At 39.7% G+C, this 24,482-nt stretch overlaps 2 protein-coding genes across 2 annotated transcripts in view; both read right to left on the reverse strand.

Moving 5' to 3' along the window:
* Positions 1 to 5,673: 5,673 nt before the first annotated feature.
* LOC104384947 (cell cycle control protein 50C-like) lies at positions 5,674 to 14,970 on the reverse strand. Its single transcript, XM_009993341.1, has 7 exons — positions 14,758 to 14,970; positions 13,837 to 13,947; positions 12,359 to 12,460; positions 10,916 to 11,006; positions 8,586 to 8,723; positions 6,940 to 7,149; positions 5,674 to 5,864 (listed from the first exon to the last, which is right to left on the reverse strand). The coding sequence occupies exons 1-7, from the start codon at positions 14,968 to 14,970 to the stop codon at positions 5,674 to 5,676; spliced, it is 1,056 nt and encodes a 351-aa protein (XP_009991643.1).
* A 1,016-nt stretch (positions 14,971 to 15,986) lies between these two features.
* CMSS1 (cms1 ribosomal small subunit homolog (yeast)) overlaps positions 15,987 to 24,482 on the reverse strand; it is a 31,908-nt gene continuing 23,412 nt past the window's right edge. Inside the window, exons 7-10 of the mRNA XM_009993342.1 lie at positions 23,620 to 23,680; positions 22,657 to 22,744; positions 20,964 to 21,052; positions 15,987 to 16,256 (exon numbers count right to left, since the gene is read on the reverse strand). Coding sequence (XP_009991644.1) covers positions 16,173 to 16,256; positions 20,964 to 21,052; positions 22,657 to 22,744; positions 23,620 to 23,680 — 322 coding nt within the window. The 3' untranslated portion in view covers positions 15,987 to 16,172. The remainder of the gene's footprint in view (positions 16,257 to 20,963; positions 21,053 to 22,656; positions 22,745 to 23,619; positions 23,681 to 24,482) is intronic.

Here is a 24,482-nt window from a genome sequence, read left to right on the forward strand (position 1 = left end):
GGCAACTCAGACCACGACAGATGTCAGAAGCAGAGCAAGCCATGGCGATGTCCTGGAAGCACCCACTGCTTTCAGTAAACACCTGAGAGGGGTCTCAAACTCCTGGATGTCCCACATTCGGATGGCAAAACCCAGGCGAGCCCAAACCAGCCCATGCAGGGACTAATTACCATTTGAATTATATTCAAAGGCTTGAAACGCTCCCTGCCACCCACCGGGATGAAGCACCGCAGGCTTTTCCTTGGCATCCAGCGTTGGGGGACACGGTCCCGTTGTCTTCTGCCATCATGACAGATTTCTTGGCACACCCACTTCAGGGAGGAGTGTTATTAACTGCAGATGTTGTTACTGTCCTGAGCTGTTGTGAAGCTTCTCTCTGCACTGTCAAATAAGTGCCACATTTTCCCTCAGAGGCAGCAACAGTGGCTCAGTAAATGTTCCCCAAATGATACCACATTATGACAGCTGGGGCTATGGGCAGATACTACTACCTTCCTTTTTTTAATTTTAACCATTCTGGGTTTTTTTAACACCTTTCTTTTTCTAGTGTTTTCAGGTTGACACTAATAATACAGTTCACAGAAAGCCCAGGAACTCCTGTAAGTTATTTGAGAAACCTGAAGAAATTTTAACCTAATCTCAAAACCTGAATCCCCCAGTACTGTAACTGGGTTAAGAGAGACGTTAATGGAACTGCTTCTCATTATGCACAGGAGTCCTCATGGGGAAAAAGGCAAATAACTTTGGGTAGCTTGGTCTGAAACAGTAGAAAAACTTGGGTTTTTTTCACAAGTTCTTTAATTGTTTCAGTTTAAAAGGGATCATTTCAGGCACTTTAATGCAAAGAGACAATGGCTGCAACTGAGTGGGAGGATAACTAAATGGCCTTTTATCATCTTGTTTCATGCCGCATGTACGTACTCAGTAGACACACAGATATTTTGATTAGAGCTGTCTGAAATACAGGCTTTTCCAGGGTATGAGCCATTTTGATTTCTTCACCTATGGCAACTACCAGTTGATACCATTAAAATACCACCTCTACTTGCACTGGACCAGAATCACCAAAATGAGGAAAGGGAGAGAGCTTTTTTCATGCACTCATGAATGGAAGCAAAAGCCAATCAAGCCCCAGTCTTCCTCTGCCTGGCATTCCTTAGCCTGGGGAGAAAGCAGGACAGAGAGTAAACAAAAATTGCTCAACAATCCCTCTCTCGCAAACAAGAGGCCACCAAAGCAAAGGCAGCTGCCCAAAGAACTCTCAGCTCATAACAAAATTGTTCTTGGAATTGTAGGGAATAATGCAAATGAAGAGAACTGAGTCAAAACACCCTAGCTCAAAAATTATGCATCATAGTCCAGGAAGTGTGTACTTTCCATTGAAAACAATTTATTTTACTTAGCTTGGCTGCTCCCCAAAATAATATGGACTTTCCAGACCACGCCAGGATACGCTGTCATCTTACACAGCTCAGCCAAATTTTTTTGTTTCCATACCCAAGAGCAGGTAAAGTACCTTGCCCCTTCCACCATTCTTCCTCCTTGTGCAATTACAGTTTTTTTCTCATATAAGCTCTGTCTCTCACCCAAGGAACCTTCTTGTCATGTGACAAACAACTACCTTATCCTATTTTAGATTTAAACTTAGAGACAGATTGCACACCAATATGGATTTATATTATCAAAATTTTCCAAGTCATCTCTTTCCTGAACTGCTTTATTTGACTCTACTCGGGTGTTGGTTTGATTTCTCAGAGGAAGAAGAAAAAGCTTTAACACTGTAATACATTATTAAAATACATGGCACCCCCACCCAAACATTATTATTATCTCCGTGCAACACAGGTGCTTGTGTGAAATAGATGCAGCATGTAATTCTTCCAGATCCTATAGGTCTGTGATGCTAATCTGCTTCACATGAAGGACTCATCCCTTTATTTTTAGATGAGTCCAGCAAATGTCTATATTTAAACACAGAAAAAACAACAAAGGCAGACAGATACTAGATGAATGTGCATGAAACTGTAAAGCCTGGAAAAGACATGGAAAAAGTCTGTAAATGAAATGCTACTGAAATATCCTGTAACTCCTGCTTCACTTTTATGTCTCTATATATAGATAGATATATATACCATTAATGAAATTCAATCCTAAAGGGAGCTGGCAACTAAAAGTAGTGCAACAGTTATTGACATTAAAATATATCTGGCTTTTATATCTCCCTGCAATTTAAAATGAGATTTAAATTGCATATGAGCTTTTCATAATAATGAGATCTTTTTACCCCCAAATATTTTTGCCACTGTTAAAACTGAACTACAGAACTTCAGAAGATAAAATGCTCCCATGCGTGTCCGTGACCTTCAAAATTACAAATTAAAATATAAATTAAAAAAAAGACAAAACCCAGAAACTTGTATCTTATTTAACTCACCTGTTTTATTCCATGTTTAACACAGAAATTTAATTATGTCTATTAATAGGAATCCTCTGTCCAGCTTTCCATTTATTAAATATCCACTCCCCAAAAGAAAAGAATAATGTCCTCCTTTATTTATCTGTTCTAGAAAGAAGCTGGAGGAAAGAAAAAAATATGCACTTTCTAGCATTTTAAGCATCTATAATTAATTTTGGTCCACCAAACCTAAACTCCTTATACTGAGATATGGAGAGCAGAGGTATAAAGGAACTAAAGATCTTTCACTTTTACTGAGGTACAAATTGCTTTAAAAATACCTGGAGTGTCATGACCAATACTGTGTCTTTGGCACAGAGCTGCTTTTACATTGCACATTTGATTGTATTAATTAGGAATGTATGGCTCGAGTAAAGAAAAATAAAGCCTGGTAAAACTTTTCAAAATTAGTAGCCAGAATAAATTAATTCAAAATCAAACTGGATTTTTGTGTGGAATCATGTTTCTTGGTAGTAACAACAGCTGACAAAAGGGGACAATCCCCTGAGACATGCCACAGCCAGGAACAGTTAATGGTGGCTTTTAGTATCTTTCTGTTACATTAGGCCAGTCCTTCAGCCAGAGCTCTCACTTCTGTTTCAGCCCCTGCACAAGAGGGATAAAGGCAGCAGCAGCATAAAACAATTCCAACAAACATTTCATGTAGGTAGAGGAGTATTTCCCAATGGAGGCAATTAGGAACATATCTACAAAATGTTCTTAAAAAGGCACATTCATGCAAGCTCTGGCACGAAGGACAGACCAACAGCACTGCTGTAGCACTGGTGCAAAATTCAGTGAAAGGTTGTTGCTAAAACTCATTTTCCATCTTTTGAGCAAGGCAGATTCCATCTGCTGGGAGCAGTTTATCAAAACTGCCATTCTCATTGTGCTGGTCTGGGCAGCACAATCCCAAATGACAAGACAGACACTGATAACTGCTCTAACGAGTAACTACCAGAGCCCCAGCAGTAGCTTCCAAGGACACAGTTCAGGGGGTACAAGAAAGATTTAAGATGCATTTAAAGCTATGGAAAGAAGAAAAAGAGACAAGGGCTGGAATAACAGAAAGAGAAAGATTTGTGTGAAGACAGATTTTCCCAGTGGAGGGGTCTGAAGACAAGGTACATTTCAAGAGAAGAGGTTCTTGCACAAACCTCTAGGAGATAATGGGCAAACTGCAAGCACTACTTCCTAGACTGTGTTTTCTAAATAAGTTTTGTTACATTCTTTTTCTGGAAGATACTGACTCACTGAAATACATAACTCATTTTTCAGTCTCCTTTTAGTAACATTTTTACCAGATATTTTATGAAGAAATCAAGTCAGTGACAATTGCACTGTGACTTAACCACACAAATGACATATCATTTCCTGTAAGTCAGTTCTCAGAGGATTAAAAGAAAAAAAAAAAGAAAAAAGAAAGAAAAAGGAAAAAGAAAAAGAAAGAGGCTCCTGTGGTGTGTTTGGAAACAGAAATCCTAAGTTCATCTTTGGCAGCAACTTTGGCTTTCCAGAGGACTGCATAGGATTAGATTTTCACAAGCACTTAGAATGTTTAGGAGCAGTCTCATAATTAAAAATTACCTATAATGAGCTTAAGCATTGCTAAATGTAGTGCTTCATGCTCTGTCTTGTCCAGTCCAGTGAGGGGCAAGGTTCTGACAGATTTCCATGCAAGGGTTTGAAATACTGGAACCCTGTTTCAGATGGAGGTGACTGGCCCTGACCAGGAAAAGCAGATGGGACACGCATCTTAGCCCAGCAGGTCTGTGTAAACCACTGACTGAGACTGTACAAACAGGCTGGGTTGTGACGTTGAGCAGCACCTCTTCTGCTGCTCATGGCACAATTATGAAGCAGAGATTAAAGGAAACACCTTACATGGCTGCAAGCAGATTCAACAGAGAACATCTGTCAAAGGTCACAGGCTTCTCAGTGCCTGAGACATTTCTAAAAGCAGATGTGGTTTCCCTCAACAGAGGCACAGAGCCTCCCCATGCCACATTATCTTCTCTTGCTCTAATGTGTGACTTCTTTCTTGGTGTAAGTGTGGAGGGTTTTCTTAGGGGAGGGGAAGGTAAGGCATTATTTGAAGTACGTTATTCCACTTGCACTTTCAAAACAGAAACATTATTTTAAAAAATTCAGATGTACCATGGTATACTTGACCTAAATTCTTCAGTGCTGTTCCTACATGTGAGAAACTGGAAAGAACTCTCAAATGTGTAACATTTTGAACATGAAACATTAAAATTTATAAGCCTATTCACAAGCTACAGTGTTTACTTCCTGAAAATAAAGTTGACAGATTTTCTGATGCTTTGTTCTCGACTGACAGTGAGTCACCACACCAGAGAAATGGAAACTTGAAAGGGGAAGATACATTTCACATCACATAAGAGTCTGTGAACTTTTGTGTGGTAAGGTGGGGTAGGTATGAGTACAATTATGGCCTAATAGGCCATAATCAGGTAGATGTTTTTGCTAAAAAGTTTAGCATTAAAGGAGTTTTGAATTTAAGCTTTATACCAAATCATAACTTCAGAAATGTAATCAGTATTTTAATGCCCTCAGGCTTTCAGGTTAGTCTCAGAACTGAGGTAAAACCAATAGATTGGGTTTAAACAAACTAAAAAAATATCGTAAATTGAGTATCAAACTATGATGATTATATGGCACTAAACTGGTTGCTTTTTCAAGAGAGCTGAAAAAGATATACAAAAAACATATGCCAAGCCATTCAGCCCATGCATGTGGCTCACAAACAGATTTGAGTACCAAGTTCTATCTGCTCAAGCTCTTTGTTGGATCAACACTTCACTTTTTACCCATCTAAACCTCCATTTAAGTCAAGAGAAGCATTGTTTGATTTAAGGGCTGAGTAAAAAATGACCATGGACCCTTACTTCAGGGCAGACATTAGTACCACATAATTTCTTTCCCTTTGCAATTCTAACTCACTACACTATCTGTTGTTTGAAGCTCATCTCACTCCAAGTTTCCTATGGAACAAGTTTAAGAGCACACATACATCAATAAGAATGCAGCCTCAGATAATTTTAGCTTTGTATGATGTAATAGGACTCCTCAGTTTCCTTATGTTCACCAAATCTGTCACTGAAACAGATGCAGAGCCCAGGACAAAGAATGAAAGGTCTGCAGCATGTTCTTCATTCACAGCACACCTCTGTCTTTGTCCAGAAGGCCATGGAACCTTATTCCCTCTGAAAGTATGTCTTCTTTTTTCTGAGCTTCAAGTGGATAGCAGTTATGACAAAACCTGTCAGAGTTGCTGCTGTGCCAGTAACCACGTAGGCAATTCCCAGAAATGGGTTACTTCCTCCACTCCAAACCACAGTTGAAAGAATCACATGCTTCCTCCCCTTGAATTTGGCAACAGGGAAATCTGGTAGAAGGATGTTAAGGTTTCACTGACAAAGTTTACATTATTTCCAGGAGTAGAAAAAAGTAGTGGTAATTCCTCAAAACCTTTCCAAGGCATAAGGAGTCTACAGATCTGCATTTGCTGCAAAAATTCCTTTAACTGATCTGTGATGTTTCTACTACTCTGGGTCCAAAACCCAGTAGCAGCTGGTGGTAAGAATTCAGTTCTTTTAGATACAGTCTCTGTGTGAAAATGGAAATACTTTTTTTTTTTACATTATAAATCTCAGATTCATAATTTATGTAACTGCTACTACATTAATTTGTTGCGAAAATTCAGTTGAAAATTAGTCTTCTGGGCAGCTTATCATATTCCACGTTTTCTCACTGAGGGAAAGTGGTCACCTCTACCTAATATGTTGTCTACCCAGAATGGCTTATGATTTTACCTTCCATTGCTCCACGTGGAAGCTTTCAGAATAGAACCATGCTACAACACTTTAAATCATAGCTCTGTTGGCTGAGAGGGAAATTTATAGTCATCTCGACATAACTCCTGCTGACTAAACCAGAGTTTCAGACAGCAAAGTTCAGCGTGAGAGTGCATTTTCATCAGTACAGAAGTTCCTGTCAGCATGTTGCCCAAATCCACCAGCAGGCTGTGCTGACCCCAGGCAACCTGCACACTTCTCAACTAGACACCTCTGATACTTTGTGCACCCCAGCAAAGTATCTATACATCTGATGAGGCCACTATTAAATATTTCAGCTAAAACATCTTCAACCATCTCTTCAGGTTCCTACTCTTCAGTTTTACTCTGTGTAAAGCTGCCATGTGCTGTCTCCAGCTGAAAGTATCCCTCTCAGAAGTAAAATCCAAAGTCATGTGTGGCCATTTGAGTAACATGTCTTAACTCCATCTGCATGGGCTAAAGAAAATCTACTTGTGGTGTCTCATCACCCTCAAAACTAGGTCTTTTTATGGTGATTTGGTTTTGGTTGCTTTGTGTGGTTTCTTTGCTGTTTTGTTATACAAATCCCACCCACTTCCATCTTGATGTAACTATCTATTAGTCTTGAAAAAGGTGAAAGGATACTATAGGAAATATGGAAAGTGTAATTCCCTGCTGGGAGGCCATCTGCAAACTGCCTTACCCGTCTGACACGACGGTAAAGATTTCTGAAGGAGGCAAAGGCCGACACGCGCATCCAGACAATGAAGTCGTCATTCACGTAACCGTTATTCCGTTCATCTTCCTTGTCTAACAAATATACTGGTTTCTGCCAGTAAGGAGGTCTTGCTGTCCCTTATGATAATGAAAGAAACCAGGAAAGACACACTGTCAGTAAAAACACTGGTTGGTGAGTAACTTCTGGACCTACTCACAACCAACGCAGAATAAGAGATATGGAAGAGACACAAGACTCTGTCCAGTACTGAAAAAATTCTATAGACTATGTAGCCCCCCAGTATCGGCTCATGACACTACGTAACACCTTCCACCCAAGCATCTCCACTCATCTCAAACGGGAAAGAACAGAGTTTAGCAGGACCCAGGTGTTGCTACACATTCAAAACTTCAAGCACAGGAAAAACAAAGTGACATGCGCAAATGAAAATACTGTTTATTCTCGATTTTCGCCTCTTCAGCAAGCGACCTGCTCTCTGTAATGAGGCACTTGCCTTCATTTTTACACATTCATTTATTCCTGTACAACTGGAAAGACACCTTTTTGCACTCTAATGGCACAGCCTATGATATTTAGAATCTATCCTATGAAGACTCCTTAGGTAATTAACTGTTGCATATTGCACCCAGCACAGCACTGCCCTGATCCAAACTAGAGAGCTTGTAGTCCCACTTCAATACAGATCCACCATAACAAAGAAACAGCCCTAGGAAACAGCTGTTCAAAGAAACTAGTGATGATGGCAACCTCACTTGTCTCACAACTGCCTAAGAATCTGCAAGGGCACGAAGAAGGAAAGATGTGACATGCAATTTTCCTTCACAGAAGTTCTCAGTAGGAAAAAATAAAGTGACTGCATCCTTGCTTTCTCTGGACAGATCAAGCCCTAAAAGAAACTACACAGAAAAATGTTGACATGGACTAACTTCAGTCTTCCAAAATCACTCGCTACCAATGTCTATAGTCGGTGATTGAAAAAAAAAAAAAAAAGAAAAAATAAATTAGCTAAAATCTGTCTTATGCTCTCAGTCACCCTCTAAAACTCCAAAATGCTTTGGGTGGTATTATTCCCAAAGGCAATTCATGTCAGAGTGGGAGATCCTTACACACAGGGGAAAGTTAGGGTAGGGAAGCTACAGAAACATAAGGAATACCAGTGGAACCATTCTTACCTGCAAATGCAGAAGACAGATTGTATGATTTTGGATTGTGAAATTTCACATTTTTATCTGTCCACCAACTGTTTCCAGTCTTCAGTAGTGGTACTTGAATAACAGATGAGTTATGATTGTAAAAAAGATCAATAGTATCTGCAGGGAATATAAGAAACAATACATATGAGTAAAAGACTGTCACTCTAATTGCCATAAGAAAAAATAAATTAGCTAAAATCTGTCTTATGCTCTCAGTCACCCTCTAAAACTCCAAAATGCTTTGGGTGGTATTATTCCCAAAGGCAATTCATGTCAGAGTGGGAGATCCTTACACACAGGGGAAAGTTAGGGTAGGGAAGCTACAGAAACATAAGGAATACCAGTGGAACCATTCTTACCTGCAAATGCAGAAGACAGATTGTATGATTTTGGATTGTGAAATTTCACATTTTTATCTGTCCACCAACTGTTTCCAGTCTTCAGTAGTGGTACTTGAATAACAGATGAGTTATGATTGTAAAAAAGATCAATAGTATCTGCAGGGAATATAAGAAACAATACATATGAGTAAAAGACTGTCACTCTAATTGCCATCATGGCTAACAAATTCTGTCATACTGAGGCATCTTTCAAGTGAATAGAAAACAAAAAAAAAAGAAATCCTGGAAGGGTTTCATCATGAATGTGTAGAGAGCACTGCACACTCCACAACAATTAAGGTTCCAGAGCCTTAGAACTTCTGAAGTTTTAAGGACTGAATATGCTTGTACCAATATTCCTACTGAATCCCATGCATAGAAGTGTGCAAGAATCAACCCCTTTGTGACAAAGTTCTTTGCAAACCACTTTTTGAGCTCTCTAGCTAGTTACAGAAGTTACTCTCCCAGTTAGCTTCCCTTAGCCTTTCTTTGGCCATTGTCCTAAATGGATTGGTTTGTGTTTCCAGCAAACAGAGAAGGGGTGACAGCACAGTCAAAGGAATCCGTGATCCTTTGGAGAAAACTCTCCTTTAGTTTTATGCTAATTAGACCATATTTACCAACTTGGACATGAACACTACTTTTAATCGAGAAACACTTAGTTAAAAGTTGTGAGTAATCACGGCATCCTGTTTTGGTTGGTAAAAAGCACTTGTTTTTATCCATTCTATTTTCCTACTTAAATTACTTAACATAAGGCAAAAACATTATGGGTCTCATTAGCACCTATGTAAGCATCTAGGCAGCCCAAATGATGTAATAGGCAGGGATAGACAGATGATCACCTAGATTAGGAGGGGCTGCATTTTAGGCAACATGAAAAACACAACTCAACTGCATAAGCATCAATGAAAACATGCTTTTAAAAATCTTGCTACAAAACCTGTGTTTACACAGCTTCTTAGGGCTCAGACACACTCTTCCGGTTAAGTGATCATTCTGTGCCCCACTACGTCCCCAGATGTTTGTTACTGGTTTATTAACCGGAGTTGCTATTCTCTGAGCTCTGACTGCTTAGCTGCTTGCCTGACTGCTCCCTTACCTGCTAGCTTGGATTAAAAGCCTTTCCTAAGGCAGGAACTTGGCCACCTTCCTCATTTTACAAAGGAAGATTAGAGAGCAATTGCACAAGCAGCTAAGCTGCCAGAAGTGAATTAAAAGTGCCCTCTTTCACACCAGAGGGCAGAGAGGGGGATTCAGATATCACCATCTTTCCCCTCACCACCAGCAGCTGGAACATTTCATCACACCATGCACTGAAGACTGATGCAAAGGCAGACACCAAGAGTTTTATCCTCAACATAGCTCTCTGCAGGAACATTCTGTTCTGCAGCCAGACCTCCAGAAGAGTAGGGGCTGCATACAGGTGGCTCTGCTGGCCTGTCTCTGAGGCCAGCCCAGTAAATCAGACTTCCAGGGGAGCAGGTGGGTGCACAGGCAGATAAAAGTCAAAGGCATCTAGAAGATACTGAATGCAGCTCCGTTCACAAGTCCTCTGGTATGGATGGCTCAGCTCCTTGAAAACAGTTGCTGCATTGCCAAGAACTGTGGAACATGTGGAAACAAACAAAAAAAAAAGGGGTGGGGGGGAAGGGTGCTGAAGGGGGACAACAAAAAGGGAGGGGTAGAGGAGAAAAGTCTGTAGAAATCTCCTTTCCTCCCAAAGAAATCCATTCTGAAATCTGCCATTGTTCATGGCTGGAAGCCCCTCTAGGTTTCAGCCTAAATGTACTCATGGGCAGATTATGACAACTACGTTACTATAAACAAGATCAAAACTGGGATCAAACTGAGTAAGACTATACAGGAATTCAAAGAACAAAATGCAACCACATAAGTCCACTGGTCCAAACCAACGTGCAGAACATGTCATCTCCTCCTAAGCACCCTGTTATAGGAAGGCAGAATCTAGGCTCTCCCATCACTGTACAAAAATGTATTTTTTAGCAAGGAAGCACACTAAATGTGTATCATTGTCCCTTATTTCACCAGCGATTCAATTCCTCAGTTCTGGTGTATATTTACACTGAAGAGAGCCTTAGTAAATAAAAAAATCTTTCTCAGCTCCAAAATGAGAGGCAAGTTATTAAAAAGGAGGAAGCAGACCTCCATATTCACCACAGCTGCACCACCAAACCTTTTGGGGGAGAGAGGCAGAGATCTTGCAATATCAGGACTCAGCTGGACTGGAGTAATCAAATAGCTTCAGGTGGAAAGTAGTAAGGCAGGTGTAGAAGGTACCTACTTACCATTGAACATGCTGTTGGCAATAGCACCGCATGGAGCCATGGGCGTCCCGTTTCGGTAGGTGGCGAAGGGTGCGCAGTAGCTCTTCTGAACCTGCATTCCAGGTCACAGAACAATCAGGCACAGGTTTTCTGGTGCTAATGTTCTCCTCCCGTCCCTTCTTCTGAAAAGCCACTGAATAATTGAGTCTCAGTACCTTTCAGTCACACTAAAGATATATCCAAATGAAGGGGTTTGTAGTTGACAAACATCTTCCATATCACAGTAAGTAAACTTAATGTTCACCAAATTATACCTTGGACTCACAAACTCCAGACTACAAAAACTCATTTTGGGATCTGCCATTTTAACTTAGCTATGATGTAAAATGTCACAGTGGCTTACCCTAGAACATCTTATTTCTCCTTCTTTTTAATTTTTACCTGGATTGCTTCAGTGTTGAAGAACAGAAGAGGCAGTTAGCCACATCACTACAGTTTTGTGTGGGGAAATCTTGATGTATGAAAACACAGCATCAAAACCAAAATCCTATCCCAAATCTATCATATCTCTCCTATCCCAGTTAATGAGCAACTATAAATCTTCACGTTTGAAAATGAAAATATTTTCAAATATCTAATAAGCTGTGTATCTCATTGGCACAAAAACCAAAAGCAGTTGCACCTGGATACAAACAAACAAGCTGACTGGACATCTGGACAAGCAGATGTAGAAGAAACATGCCTTGAGAATTACAGGAAGCATTTTATAAAAATAACAGATTATTACAGCAGAATCATCATATGTACTTAGAGGACAGTGCGTGGACTGTGTGTATAGTAAGAAATGCTACTTTTAAGCCAAAGAAAACATGTTTTAGATTTCTAAATAAAAAAATTGAATGCAATTATTGCATTCTCCAATTTCCTTATGCAGGCCTGCTGCAGCTGACATTGTCTAGCCTTCTCTTTAGACCTCTAAGTTGCTTCAGAATGCTACATGATAGCCTACGTCACCATAAACCTCTTTCTGTTCGTTGTCCACTTCCAAAGCCAGATGGCAAAATGAAAGACTTAGAATGACTTAATTCCCTAACCCAACAATAAAAGCACAACTTAAATCTCTTCTGGCTAAGACTGAAGACGTTAGAAGGAAAAACTTTCAGTATGTTAATTGCAAAAGACAATGTATTTTTAATTGGCATCCCTAGAAGGTGCTGGTTTGAGATCTGCAACACTGGACTGACATCTTTTATTTATCTCCTCAATCTTCCGCTCTTATTAACTTATTAGACGTAATGGCCCTAACAATCATAAAAGCAGAAACCAAACACTGAAAATATATACCTTCTTATTATTCTCTAGAGTCATCTTAACACACAGTTACGCCTAGTTAGCTCTCCATATGGTCAAAGATGCACCTGATGGAAATACTGACAATCTTATAATATAAAGAAGAAAACTTACATTTACATTTCGACCCAACAACTGTACGTTACTTCTTGACATCATGTATCGACGGTGGTTTTGATAGAAGTTTTGCAGGCCATAGTACATAAAAACATCCCCCTAGAATTGAAGGATAAATCCAAGCAATAAAGTGAGTTAATGTACACAAAGAAAAACCTTGTTATGTGCTGAAGAAGAGGGGAACAGAGTATGCAATTCTTATTTAAGTGCTGGTAACTACACTCAATTGCTCAACGACATAATTACTTCAGCTACAATACTGGCTAGAATCTAGATTTTACCCCAACTGAAAGTTTTAGTGCTTTGGTACAAAAATAAACTTACTTCAAATTACCAGTCGAAACCTAAAATAAAAATGCCTGATTATGATTTTACTCAAGATGGCATAGGTGGCCATGAACTTGCAACAAATGAATAATTTTGTGGAGACAGACACTCCTTTTCCATAAAGAAGGTGCACAAAACACTTCAAAAAGCACCCCATTTGCTTTTCATTCCTTCAGATTTTTTTAAAAATAAGACTAGCTCTCATAAATTATTTGGACCCTTTCGAAAGTTCAGTCCTGTAACTAAAAGGAGAATGCCAGTCAAGCAAAAACAAGCAAGAAAGAAGATTATTAAACTATAAAACCCCCATTATTCAGTAAAAGAGACCTCTAATCTCAAACATCACTGTAATCCAAAAAATCAGAATATTTTAACAGCATCTTCAACACTGAAAAACCCATAAGTGTCTTTATAATTCAAATTGCACTGCAATTTTAAGGGATCATTTATGCAGTATTAAGCAACAGATTTCTTTGGCAGAACACGAAGCATTTTAACAGACTCAGTGATGTGACCCAGTAGTTTAGGACAGGAAATGAAGGATCCTTTTCCCAAATCAAACTGCAGAATCACGTTGCTAGACATGAATTACTTCAAGGACCTTGGGGATTAACAGCATAACCCTTGTAAAAAAGACTACAGGGGTTTACTTATGACAAATAGTCAGAGCTTCGGATTCCATCACATTTGACAGTTTAGAAGTGCAGTAACAGCAAACCCCAGGCCAAGAGGCAAGAGGCTTCCTGCTGTCTCAAAGCAGGAAATAGTCAGAGCTTGGATTCCATCACATTTGACAGTTTAGCAGTGCAGTAACAGCAAACCCCAGGCCAAGAGGCAAGCGCCTTGCTGCTGACTCAAAGCAGGAAATACAGAGAAAGTTATCTCCATAATCAAACATAATTTCCTCCATCCCTATCTTCTCTTTGGACATCTCCCAACCAAGGACAGAGGTGGTCTGATCTTAACTATTTTTAGTATGTACCAAAATTAATAGCAAAGGTAAAACTTTGAGTATTTCTAATTTTTAAAAAGTAAATGGAACATTTAATCAGGAGCTCTACAGAGCAGAATTACTGTATCTTATCATCCAAGGATATAAATAACAGGAGGAATGAAGCAACTTGAGTTTATTTCTTGCATCCACTTACCAATATATCTTCCTTCAGGGTGAAATTAACAGAACAGTGGCATTCCTTATTCCAATTAGAGGTATTTTCACGGAGTTTTGAACAATCTGAGCATTTATCTGAATAATCAATCTTGCAGAGAAGTGAACATGCAGAGATATTGTAATAATGGACACGCACACAGAAAAAGGTTAGTGTTTCAGCTTCAAGACTTCTCAGAACAGTTCCCTCCTAAGTCACTCTGGACTGCCAAAAACATTGTTAAGACTCAACAGGGACAGCGAATCAGGACTTGGCCTCAGTGAACGTTCACAAATTTTATCCCTAGTTTAAAGCTGTTTTAGAGCCTTTTGATGACTGTTGCAGAACCTCCACATCTGCTTCTCAGCAAAGGAGTGCTGAGTGAAGAACACTTCTGCAGCTTGGTCTGGCAGACCAAGTAATGCTTGACAAATCCCCACATGCACTACGGCCCACCCCTCTTGAACAGCCTGGATGCACTGCTAAGTATTGGCTCCCACCAGGAATCTATTAACACCACCACAGGTCTAAACAATCTTGCCTCCAGGAGGCATTTGAACATCATGGCTCCCTTAATTTTAAGATTTTCCCCCCTACACTAATATGTATGTTCTTCTAGTACCAAATATTATCAAAGGAATTAATTTATTTCCCTTCAAAAATCCAGGAAATAATTACCAGTACCAGTAATTACCACCCATATTTTAGCTGTTAGCACCCATTGCTCCATTTTTATGGGTAACCAACTATCTCTGAGGATGTAAGAGGAACACTGGCTGCTGGACATATGTCCAAGGCACGAAGCCATTGCTATTATCTTTATCCAGAAGTAAAAATTCAAAACCTGTTTGTTTTTTTTTTTCCAAACATAGCCCAGTTTCTTCTTCATACAATATCTAAGAACACCACCCCAAAACAAACCTGTATTTCTTGGACACTGTTTGCAGACAGTATGAGGCAGACTCCCACCGAAAGGCAGAATGCGCCCGTGAGGAAGAAGGTGGAGAGCACAGTCACAATGGTAAGCTGGGGCTTCCAAGCTGGTAGCTTCTGTTGTTTGAAGGCACTGTTATCCGGACACCTGGAAGGACGTGCTTCTCCTTCTTGGGGGATAAAGCTTGTCTTGTTTTCCATTTTCTTCTTGGTGAGAGGAAGGAATAATATACTTGTGCTGGAGAGTGTTTAAGCTGAGATACTGTCCTTACTGTTGGGAGACCTCATTGTTTGTTCAAACCTACACTATGACCAGGAATTACTTATTAACTAGACCTCGCACTTCCTCATTTTCTACGCTTGTGCCTGGATCCCCATGATCAGCTTGTACTAATCAAATGATTGTTACTTTGGCCAGGGTGTCCAGCTCATGCCTCCTGGAAAAGCTTAAATATATGCTTTTTCCTTCCCCACAATTCCGTAGGATTGTTATGTCTTAGTCATTTTCAGGGATACTGCCAGCTATACCGGAATGTCTGTGTAATCTCAGCTGAATTATTTCTTCTCCCCTCACTTCTATAGCTGCTCAACTAACAGGCATGACATACAATGAAAGTGGCACTGGATGCCACTGGGGAGGACTGCACATGCAGAAAACATTGCTTTGGAAGATCAAATCCATTTTCCTAACCTACTACATTCATTGCTATTGATTTAGACACAACTGAAAGTTGTAAAAAAGTTATGTGTTCTTAATCACAAAAGTGCAACTCATTCTCAAAACATCCGATTCGGACCAATGGCTTTCCAAGATGCTGATGATTTGCGTGCCTCTATTCCACCTTGCCACCATCCATTCCCACTATCCACAATGACAGAAGAATCACCCAGAAATCATTGCCTTTTAATTTAAATGGACAAACAGAGGAATATTTTTTGCACACTTCAACAGTCTGACTAAAATAAGTAAAAATACAGATAATTTTTCATGTAATAGCAAAAATGCAGCATTTGGCCAGCTCTAGAACAGAAAAAAAGATACTGCTTTGACAAATTAGTGATATTCATGCAACATTTTCAAAGATCCTCTAAGGCAAAAACTAGATTGTAAGTCTCATGAGAGAAGTAAAGACACAGCAGTGAATCCAGCAGCTGAATGCTAGGTATCTCTAATTTCAGTATCACATTGCTCGTGCAATAAAAAGCATAACAAAAGTACAAACAAAATGTCTGTTTTATTATTAAAAGAGAACACCAAAAAAGTTGCAATGTGCATTCTTTCTGTACCGAGAGACCTCTGAGAAGTAAAAATTCTTAATTCCATCACTCGTTCACTGCTTGCCAACTGCAGACAGGGTAACAGTAAAACACAGCTGCAAACGACTTCCTTGTTGGTAAGACTATTAAAAGAGTCCCAGCTTCACAGAACCCTCTCTGCACAGCTTTATAATGCACATCTCCAGAAGGTCAATTGTTTCTTTCTTTATCTGAAGAAAACAAAAATCAAAGAAAGCATCAAAAGTTACTGAGAATGCTTCAGCTGAATGCCATCATTTATTTACCAGGCACCACCTCACCATAGGACTAGAAATTAAGTAAGACGCTCCCAAACAAGATCCCGAACTCTGCAATGTTTCCACTTTATAAAATATCTAACATTTGTTCTATAATCCTACAGTACAACTACTGCTCATGCAGTCCCATCTAATAGGGCTAGAGCTAAGGTGTCATCAGTATGGAACTGATCAAGGGTGCCACAGCAAGAGATCCACCCTGGGCTGCAAAATCCCTGTGGGACTTCCCAGGGCATCAAGCAGTCCAAGGGCAATACAGCACTGCAACAGCCACAATATGTTCTGTGTCTGAGACACCTGAATGAAAGCGAGCAGAAAGGTCAAGCCTACATGTGCAGCATGCAAAGTACTTTGGTTTATAACACGGATATGGCTGCAGCTTATTGCTTAAGTAAATATTGACTACATACTTCAGCAAGAACACAAGATTCTCTATCACCATGGTTAGTCCAGAGCCTCTGTATAGCTTCTTCTTTCCACTTACAAGTAAGTTTTTTGTGAGTTTTCTCTCAGGATGATATCCTTTTGTGCCTCCACTTCACACAGAAATATATTGTGTGAGAAAGTCTGACACTGGATGTGTTGCAGGAGGGTGAAAACCTCCTTTCTATCTCATGTCCACTTCTTACAAACCTTTCTATGATAATGAAATCTGAAACTTAGGTTACTGTATTTTCAAACCTACTCAAGGCTGTTGTATTCTTTGTGTATTCAAGGTGTTTGTATTCTTTGCAGAAAACACAAGTAATTTGAGGAGCTGAGACAGATCAGATCTATATTGTCATCAACCTCTATACACAAAGATTTCAAAGCAGGAAGCTTGTCCTTCGGTGAGATCAGAAAGTATACAGTCAATGCTTCAGTATAAAGAATGCATGACACTGTCTGAGAAACTAATTTACCCTGCCGATGGTTTCTTTGTGAGTGTTCTTTTTATTTCCTTCTCTCCACTGTTTGGGATGAATGGAGTGAGACAGATAAAAAAAATCAACAGCATTAACTAGTGAGATGTTGAGGAATCTGAAAGAGCAGTGGATCAGGGCACCATTCATTATGTGAATGTGATGGGATACAGACCTGTCATATGGATGGATTGATGTGCTTTTAAATTAATTTATTTATCCAAATATACCACTGTGTATATTATTCTCCAATGAATGAGGTGAGTGCAAAATAATCAAGTTGTTTGCACCTTTACAATGAAGCTACAATTTTCCACAAATAGACAATAAGTAGATGGGCTTCCAACTGTTCTTGCTTTCTAGTGTAATTACAATGAAATGTAGCTAAGGAGCACCTTAAATGTGCAAAGACATTATTGACTAAGTGAGGTTTGTATGAGGGCTAGTATGCCTCATTTCCAAATTTTAAGGACACAATTCTGCCTCCACAACTAAAAGGGGATAACAAAAATTAGTACATTTAACTGCCACTTCTCGATATTGTGTTGTTCATACTATAATTCCTCTTTCTTGATCAAACTTATTACTAATCTTGGCATATACTTGACAATTTTTATACAAGCAGGGGAGTAAGATCCTATTGATTTCTACTCTGTTAAGATGCCTTAAGCCAAAAAAATTACTTGACTATCTTTCATTGCTGACATAATGTTCAGGAACCTGCCTGATGTCTGCAGCAGAACAAATAGCTGCAAGATAATCACTTACATAGCTCAATATATCACAAAACCTTCTGTATCTTGTGTCAAATACACATTTGAAGACTGTTCTGCAAATTCATTACAAATATATATCAATTCCTTATGCTAACACTATAGATGAAAATGTAATATACTTGATTTTAACTTCATAGACTTATAGATCACAGAAAGATTTGGGTTGGAAGGGACCTTAAAGACCATCTAGTTTCAGTCCCCCTCCTAGTTCCCACCTCCCACATCAGGTTGCTCAGAGCCCCATCCAACCTGGCCTTCAACACTTCCAGGGATGGGGCAGCCACAGCTTCTCTAGGCAACCTGTTCCAGAGTCTCCCCACCCTCAGAGTGAAGAATTTCTTCCTAATGCCTAACCTACATCTACCCTCTTCCAGTTTAAAACCCCTCATCCTATTTCTACGTGGTCATATAAAAAAACACAAACATGTAGCAATTTATCAAGTCTTAACATTTTGTTAAGATAGCCTTAAGATTTTCCCTCAATAAGATACAGCTGGAGTCACAACCTTTGGCCTATATTCCTAGACAGACATCCAAAAATGGTGTGATGCTACCTACAGTGAGCTGAAAGGGGTAGTTCAGGTTTGCAATAGCCCAAAATAAAATATTAACAACATAATTTTTAATATTTTTTTGCAGTGGATCAACTGTAGTCTACTGTATGTACACTTACTTCAGCTGACTTAAAAAATCCATCCCACTGCAACCAGGACCTTTTCTACTACCATCTTGTACTATATATAGCTCTGAATTCATGTTGTCTTTTCTTTAAAAAACTCACAGGTAAGTGCAAGCACCATGCAAAAAAAAAGCCTTATGTATTTACCACAAGAGGGAGCCTCCTTGCCTCAAAAAGCAAAGCTGGTTTCTTAGTTACTTCTTTTCTGCAGTGTATTTTTTTTGCGGGGTGCTTTATCAAAGATTATTAGGACCTTATCTTTGTGTCTGTAGAACTGCACATTCAAATGCACAGACAAGTGCAGAGAAGGACTAATGAATGATAATTCGTTTCACTTGGGAAACAGCTTAATTATATTAAAATATATTAAAATATATATTATAATATATAAAATATAAAATGTAAAACATAAAAAAAATTAAAATATTAAAAAAATTTAAAAAGTAATTTTTCCCTGGACATTTTGCATATAGACCTGCTCTGAATGTGCAAAAAAATTGAAACACTGCACAAGAAATTGGGAGCTTTCTAACAACTACTAGTGGAGGAAACTGCCTCTTTCACTCTGCTGGCTAAATACCAGCTGATGCCCCACAGCCCATGGTAAATATGCCTGGCCACAGCTATACATGTGAAAGCTGCATTACAGAATCAAAAATAATAGTGAACAATCGTAAAAGGAGTCTGCAAATGATGGATGGATCGATACAGTTTGCATCCTACCTCAAAAAAAAAAAAAAAAAAAAGAAAAAACTGTAGAAGTCCTCACAGAAGTTACCTTATTCTGAGATGGAGACAAATAAATCACAGAATCACAGAATGTTAGGGGTTGAAAGGGACCTCTGAAGATCATGGAGTCCAACCCCCTTGTCAGAGCAGGACTACCTAGGAACACCTAGGACAGACCACTCAGAAATGCATCCAGACAGGTCTTGAAAGTCTCCAGAGAAGGAGATTCCACAGCTCCATAACCGTCACAGTAAAGAATTTCTTCCCTATGTTGAGGTGGAACTTCCTGTGTTCTAGTTTGCATCCATTGCTCCTTGTCCTATCACAGGGAACAACTGAAACCAGAGAGGCCCATCCTTCTTGACACTCACCCTTCAGATATTTGTATACTTTAATAAGATCCCCCCTCAGTCTTCTCCTCTCTAGACTAAACAGCCCCATGTCTCTCAGCCTGTCCTCATAAGGCAGGTGTTCTAGTCCCTTAATCATCCTTGTAGCCTCTGTTGGACTCTCTCCAGTCAATCCTTGTCCCTCTTGAACTGGGGAGCCCAGAACTGGACACAATACTCCAGATATGGCCTCCCTAAGGCAGAGCAGAGGGCGAGAAGAACCTCCCTTGGCCTGCTGGACACACTCTTCTTAATGCACCCCAGGACAACATTGGCCTTCTTGGCCACAAGGGCACATTGCTGCCCCATAGACAACTCGTTGACCACCAGGACTCCAAGGTTGTTCTCCATGGAGCTGCCTTCTAGCAGTTCAGCTCATAACCTGCACTGGTGCATTGTTATCCCTCCCCAGGTGCAGGACTCTACACTTATTCTTGTTGAACCTCATTAGGTTCCTCTTTGCCCAGCTTTCCAGTCTGTCCAAATCTTGCTGAATGGCTGCACAGCCTCCCGGTGAACCAGCGAATCCTCCCAGCTTTGTGTCATCAGCAAACTTGCTGAGAAGACACTCTGTCCCGTCATCCAGGTCCTTGATGAAGATGTTGAACAGGACTGGACTCAGCATTGATCTCTGGAGAACGCCACTAGTTAGAGGTCTCCAAGCTGGACTCTGCACCATCACCCTCTGGGCTCTATTGTTTAGCCAGTTCTTAATCCATCTCACTGTCCATTCTTCCCACACTTCCTGAGCTTGCTCATGAGGATGTTATGGGAGACAGTATCAAAAGCCTTGCTAAGGTCATGGCAGACTACATGCTTCTCCAAAGTTTAATTTAGTTTTGCAAAAAGTCCTCTTACTTAGAGAATTTCCAGGAACAGGTAGAGCAACACACTAGAATGAACAGGAGAAATTCACAGCAGAGCTATAGAAGTCACAGCTGTGACTTGCAATAGGAAAAAAATCTTCCTCAGGATATGATTTTTGAGACCTAGAGTACAGATTTAGCAGTCAAAGGTTGACTTCTTTGTGTTTCTAGACCACTGAATTCAGCTTTACAGAAAAAATACCTTACTGACCAAGAACTGGGCACTAGAAGCAAAGGCAATGAATACACAGAATATATATACAGGTGCTTATACAATACCTCAGGGATATCCATCATTCTCCTTAGTTTCTGATCTCTCCAGTTCCAATCCAGAATCATGTATTTTGTGGAGTTCAAGCACAAGCCATCTAAAAAGGTAACATAAATTTTACTACCAAGATAATATGACATGTGCTTATCAAAATGATTTTGGGCTTTTTCATCTTTTGCTGTCTGTTTCCAAGGAACCTGATCGCTGAATACTTAAGTACTGCATTTGCTGGTTGGAAAACTAATGCACTGACACTGCAAACTCCCTTAACCACATAATCCCATGCCTTTTTGGAAGATAAACACAAAAGCAGAACAACTACTGTTGCCAGGCTTGTCAAGAGCTCACATCCTGCCAGAAAATAATTCCTCAAGCTTCCTCTTGATGAAACCGCAGGAGTTGAATTTCCACAGCTGATGAGGAGCTGGTAAGTTGCAAGGACCATTGCCTGAACACTCCTGTTAATGGGAACTGACAGTGTTAAGCAATTTACAGGACTGGGTGCTATGTGAATATGAGTCAGGTCAGTGGTGTTGCTGAAGAATTCCTTTATTCTTCAAATAAATGGTGGTGAAAGAAGAAAAAGTTCTGGTCCTCCAGCTGTTCCCTTCTTTTTCCCTGGTTTTCTACAGGATGCCCATAAGTTTCTGTATCCATTTTGACTCTTCTCCATTCTCCAATGACCTGGCACTGCACTACTAAGTTGTCAAAAAAGGACTAGACCTTTGCATAAGATGATACATCTTGTGTCTCTGCCATAAGCTTCCTCCACCTAACATGGCAATGCTGAGCAGTAACTATCTGATGTTGGTGGAGGGCACAGGAAGCAATAGAATTAGGCTACTCCTGTACCCTCTTGGAAGGAGTGGTAGAGACCCAATCCACAGCCAGTCCCTGACCAAGAAACCACAGTCAGAGCAAGGCAGTGTTTAGAAAGAGGAACGGAAAGAATCACCTTATCATCCTGGCATTCTGTTGTTTGTTTTTCTTTGTGTGCATAATGTCTATTGAGTAAGTAAAACCACTCAGAATTTGGAAAAAGACACTTATATAGAATGATTAATTACACTACAGGCAAATCAGAAATAAAATCAAATCAGCAAGCAGATCTTTCGTCCACCCCTCATAAAAGTTTACACTGAGCTCACAGTGACATTTGATACGATGACTTCTGCCATTATTTTCTTTTGATTTACTTGCAGTGTTTAGTTTCCTGGAGTTTTAAATCTTACACCATGGTTTTGCAAACACTTTCAAGTCAGCATAAATCAGTATTCCTGCCAAAAGAGGAAGTCCCCCATCTCTGCCTGCTCATTACCTGATTTTATGTGCACATTAGTTTTGTTTTAATTGGGATCAGTTCTAATTGGGATCAGTTCACTAAGCTGCCAAACAGACTCTTGGGCTAGCACAAGAAGCAGGAAGGGGGACTAAGTGGGCACTGACTGGGAGGGGGAAGTATTACTATGCCTTTTTCTGGTAATACTGATTTATGCTAGCTTTAAGTGATCATAAAATCAACTACTAGAACCGTGACCTCATTTTGACTTGACATAGTAGAAGGGGAGAACAGAACTGTACAGTTTAGTACCCAAATCCACAGATTCATTTCAACCTAAGCAGTTCAAAAACAGCTAAATCTTGCTTTTCATCATACCAATTGCAAGATACCTTTGGAGAAAAACCTCCCTGTTATATTACCTTGCTCCACTAGTGCTTTTACTCTCCCAGGAGTTCCAACCCCAATGTGGAACACACCTTTCTCCAACATACTCATCTGTTCTTTTATCTAATTTGAAGAAAGAGAGAAAGACAAACCGTAGTTACTGATTTCAAATTTCTTCTCAGAGAGCCTGGAAATAAATTCAAGATCTCATAGTATCTCCTTCTAGAACACCATCAACTATACAATGCTATTAATCTTTCAAACTGTCAAACTGGTGTGTCTGGGAGAAAGTTTAAGAAATAGAACAGCCATCTGGGCAACACACTTCTCTAGAAATTCAGTCATTTTCAACTTTGAAAATCTGCTGCAGCACCAACTATTTTTGGAGGTGAGAACCACATGCTTCCTTCAGCATTTAAACAAATTCTCTGCAAATATCTGGAAAACTGACAAGTTGAACTAGCTCTAAACTCCTTCATGATGAAGATACTGGAAAAGGGTGCAATAAAGCAAGGGATATTTGTGTGTTTGACAGTATTTAGATCAAAGCCCCAATGGCCCCATACTACCACAAACAACCCCATAATTTGTGCTCTGCAACAGGTATGGATTTGGGCATGCAGGCATCCAACTGGCAGAATGCAAAAGTGGGTGCTGGTACACTTTGTTCTACAAACTTCTGTGTGTGAGACTTCTATTTGAACAGGGAAAAGCCATTTGAATTAGCACCTCGTGGGAATGTGGAATAGCTTTAAAATGTAGCACACGCATAACCATCTACATTCTGCATAGGATTGCACCAGAGCTCGTGGAGATGGTGTTTGGCTAGATTCCCCAAACTGCAACCATGGGTTACCAAAGGAAGCATTACCTACAGAAAGGAACATTATATGAACATTGTATGAAAGGCACTACTGCTAAGCGCATTAAAAAGAAAATGGTGCAACACTAGTTAGCTGTTGAGTTGTTCTATCAAAGTTCCCTTGCAGCCCTCTTACCTTTATGTGCTTTGCAAACAGCTTGAGAACTCTGCAGTCTCCTTTAAATGCTGTCATTGACCTAGCAATAAAAAAAATAAATAGAAAAAGGAAAGCATCAGGGCTGGGATTAAGACCACACAGCAAGAAAACAAAACTAACTGGCATTTCTCAATAAGCTTGAGACATACAGTTCCCCAGTGACTCCTGCTTGTACTTTGAACACCATGTACATTCTTGCTTGCTACTTGATCAACAACTGGACAAACACAATAGCAGATATCAGTAGGGGGCAATATTGTTTAGATAAGCTTTTCAGATAATATTTAATAATCATGGCCTGTGCTTTCACAGCTAAATTAGTTCAAAACTGACTAATCACTGAATTCTAATTAAAAAGTATCTCAGTTACTGAGATGCAGGCATGAATTAACATGAATGTGCATGCATAAAAGGAAAAGATCTGTGCATGGACCAACCCACTTTTTACAGAGTTTTCCTGCAGCGTGGCTGCTGGGAAAACCTAGGCTGCCACAGTCTTTACTGCAAAGATTGCCCAAATTGCAATTAACCAAAACTCATTAGTTGAAAAACCTGACTTGTTTTTCTAACACTCCATTTTGTCTCACAGCAATAACAATGTTCTGTATTAATCAAGCAGCAGGCAACATACTCAGTTATTTTCTGAATGTCATTTAAGACAGCTTTCTCTGCATGTTTTTTACAGTGTGCCAAATTTTTACTTTTGCCTTGTGCAAAGCTAAAGGTTTATATACAAGTGTACATATAAACCACCTAAATCTCACATGGTTATATCTGCATTCAGGGGCTAAGCACTACAGGCACATCTGCCATATCTGTGCTTCTATCTGTGGCATGGAGTC

The sequence above is a fragment of the Chaetura pelagica genome, unplaced genomic scaffold (assembly GCF_000747805.2).
Source record: "Chaetura pelagica isolate M959 unplaced genomic scaffold, ChaPel_1.0 scaffold101, whole genome shotgun sequence".
NCBI classification, from domain to species: domain Eukaryota; kingdom Metazoa; phylum Chordata; class Aves; order Apodiformes; family Apodidae; genus Chaetura; species Chaetura pelagica.

Excerpts from the sequence above, each read along its gene's own strand:
- LOC104384947 (XM_009993341.1), bottom strand. The coding sequence starts at position 14,970 with ATGGAAAACAAGACAAGCTTTATCCCCCAAGAAGGAGAAGCACGTCCT. Across the intron at positions 13,948-14,757 it reads ACAGTGTCCAAGAAATACAG|ATTGATTATTCAGATAAATG; the intron begins GTTTGTTTTGGG and ends CTTCTCTGCAAG. Across the intron at positions 11,007-12,358 it reads TGTTGGGTCGAAATGTAAAT|GTTCAGAAGAGCTACTGCGC; the intron begins GTAAGTTTTCTT and ends CCTGGAATGCAG.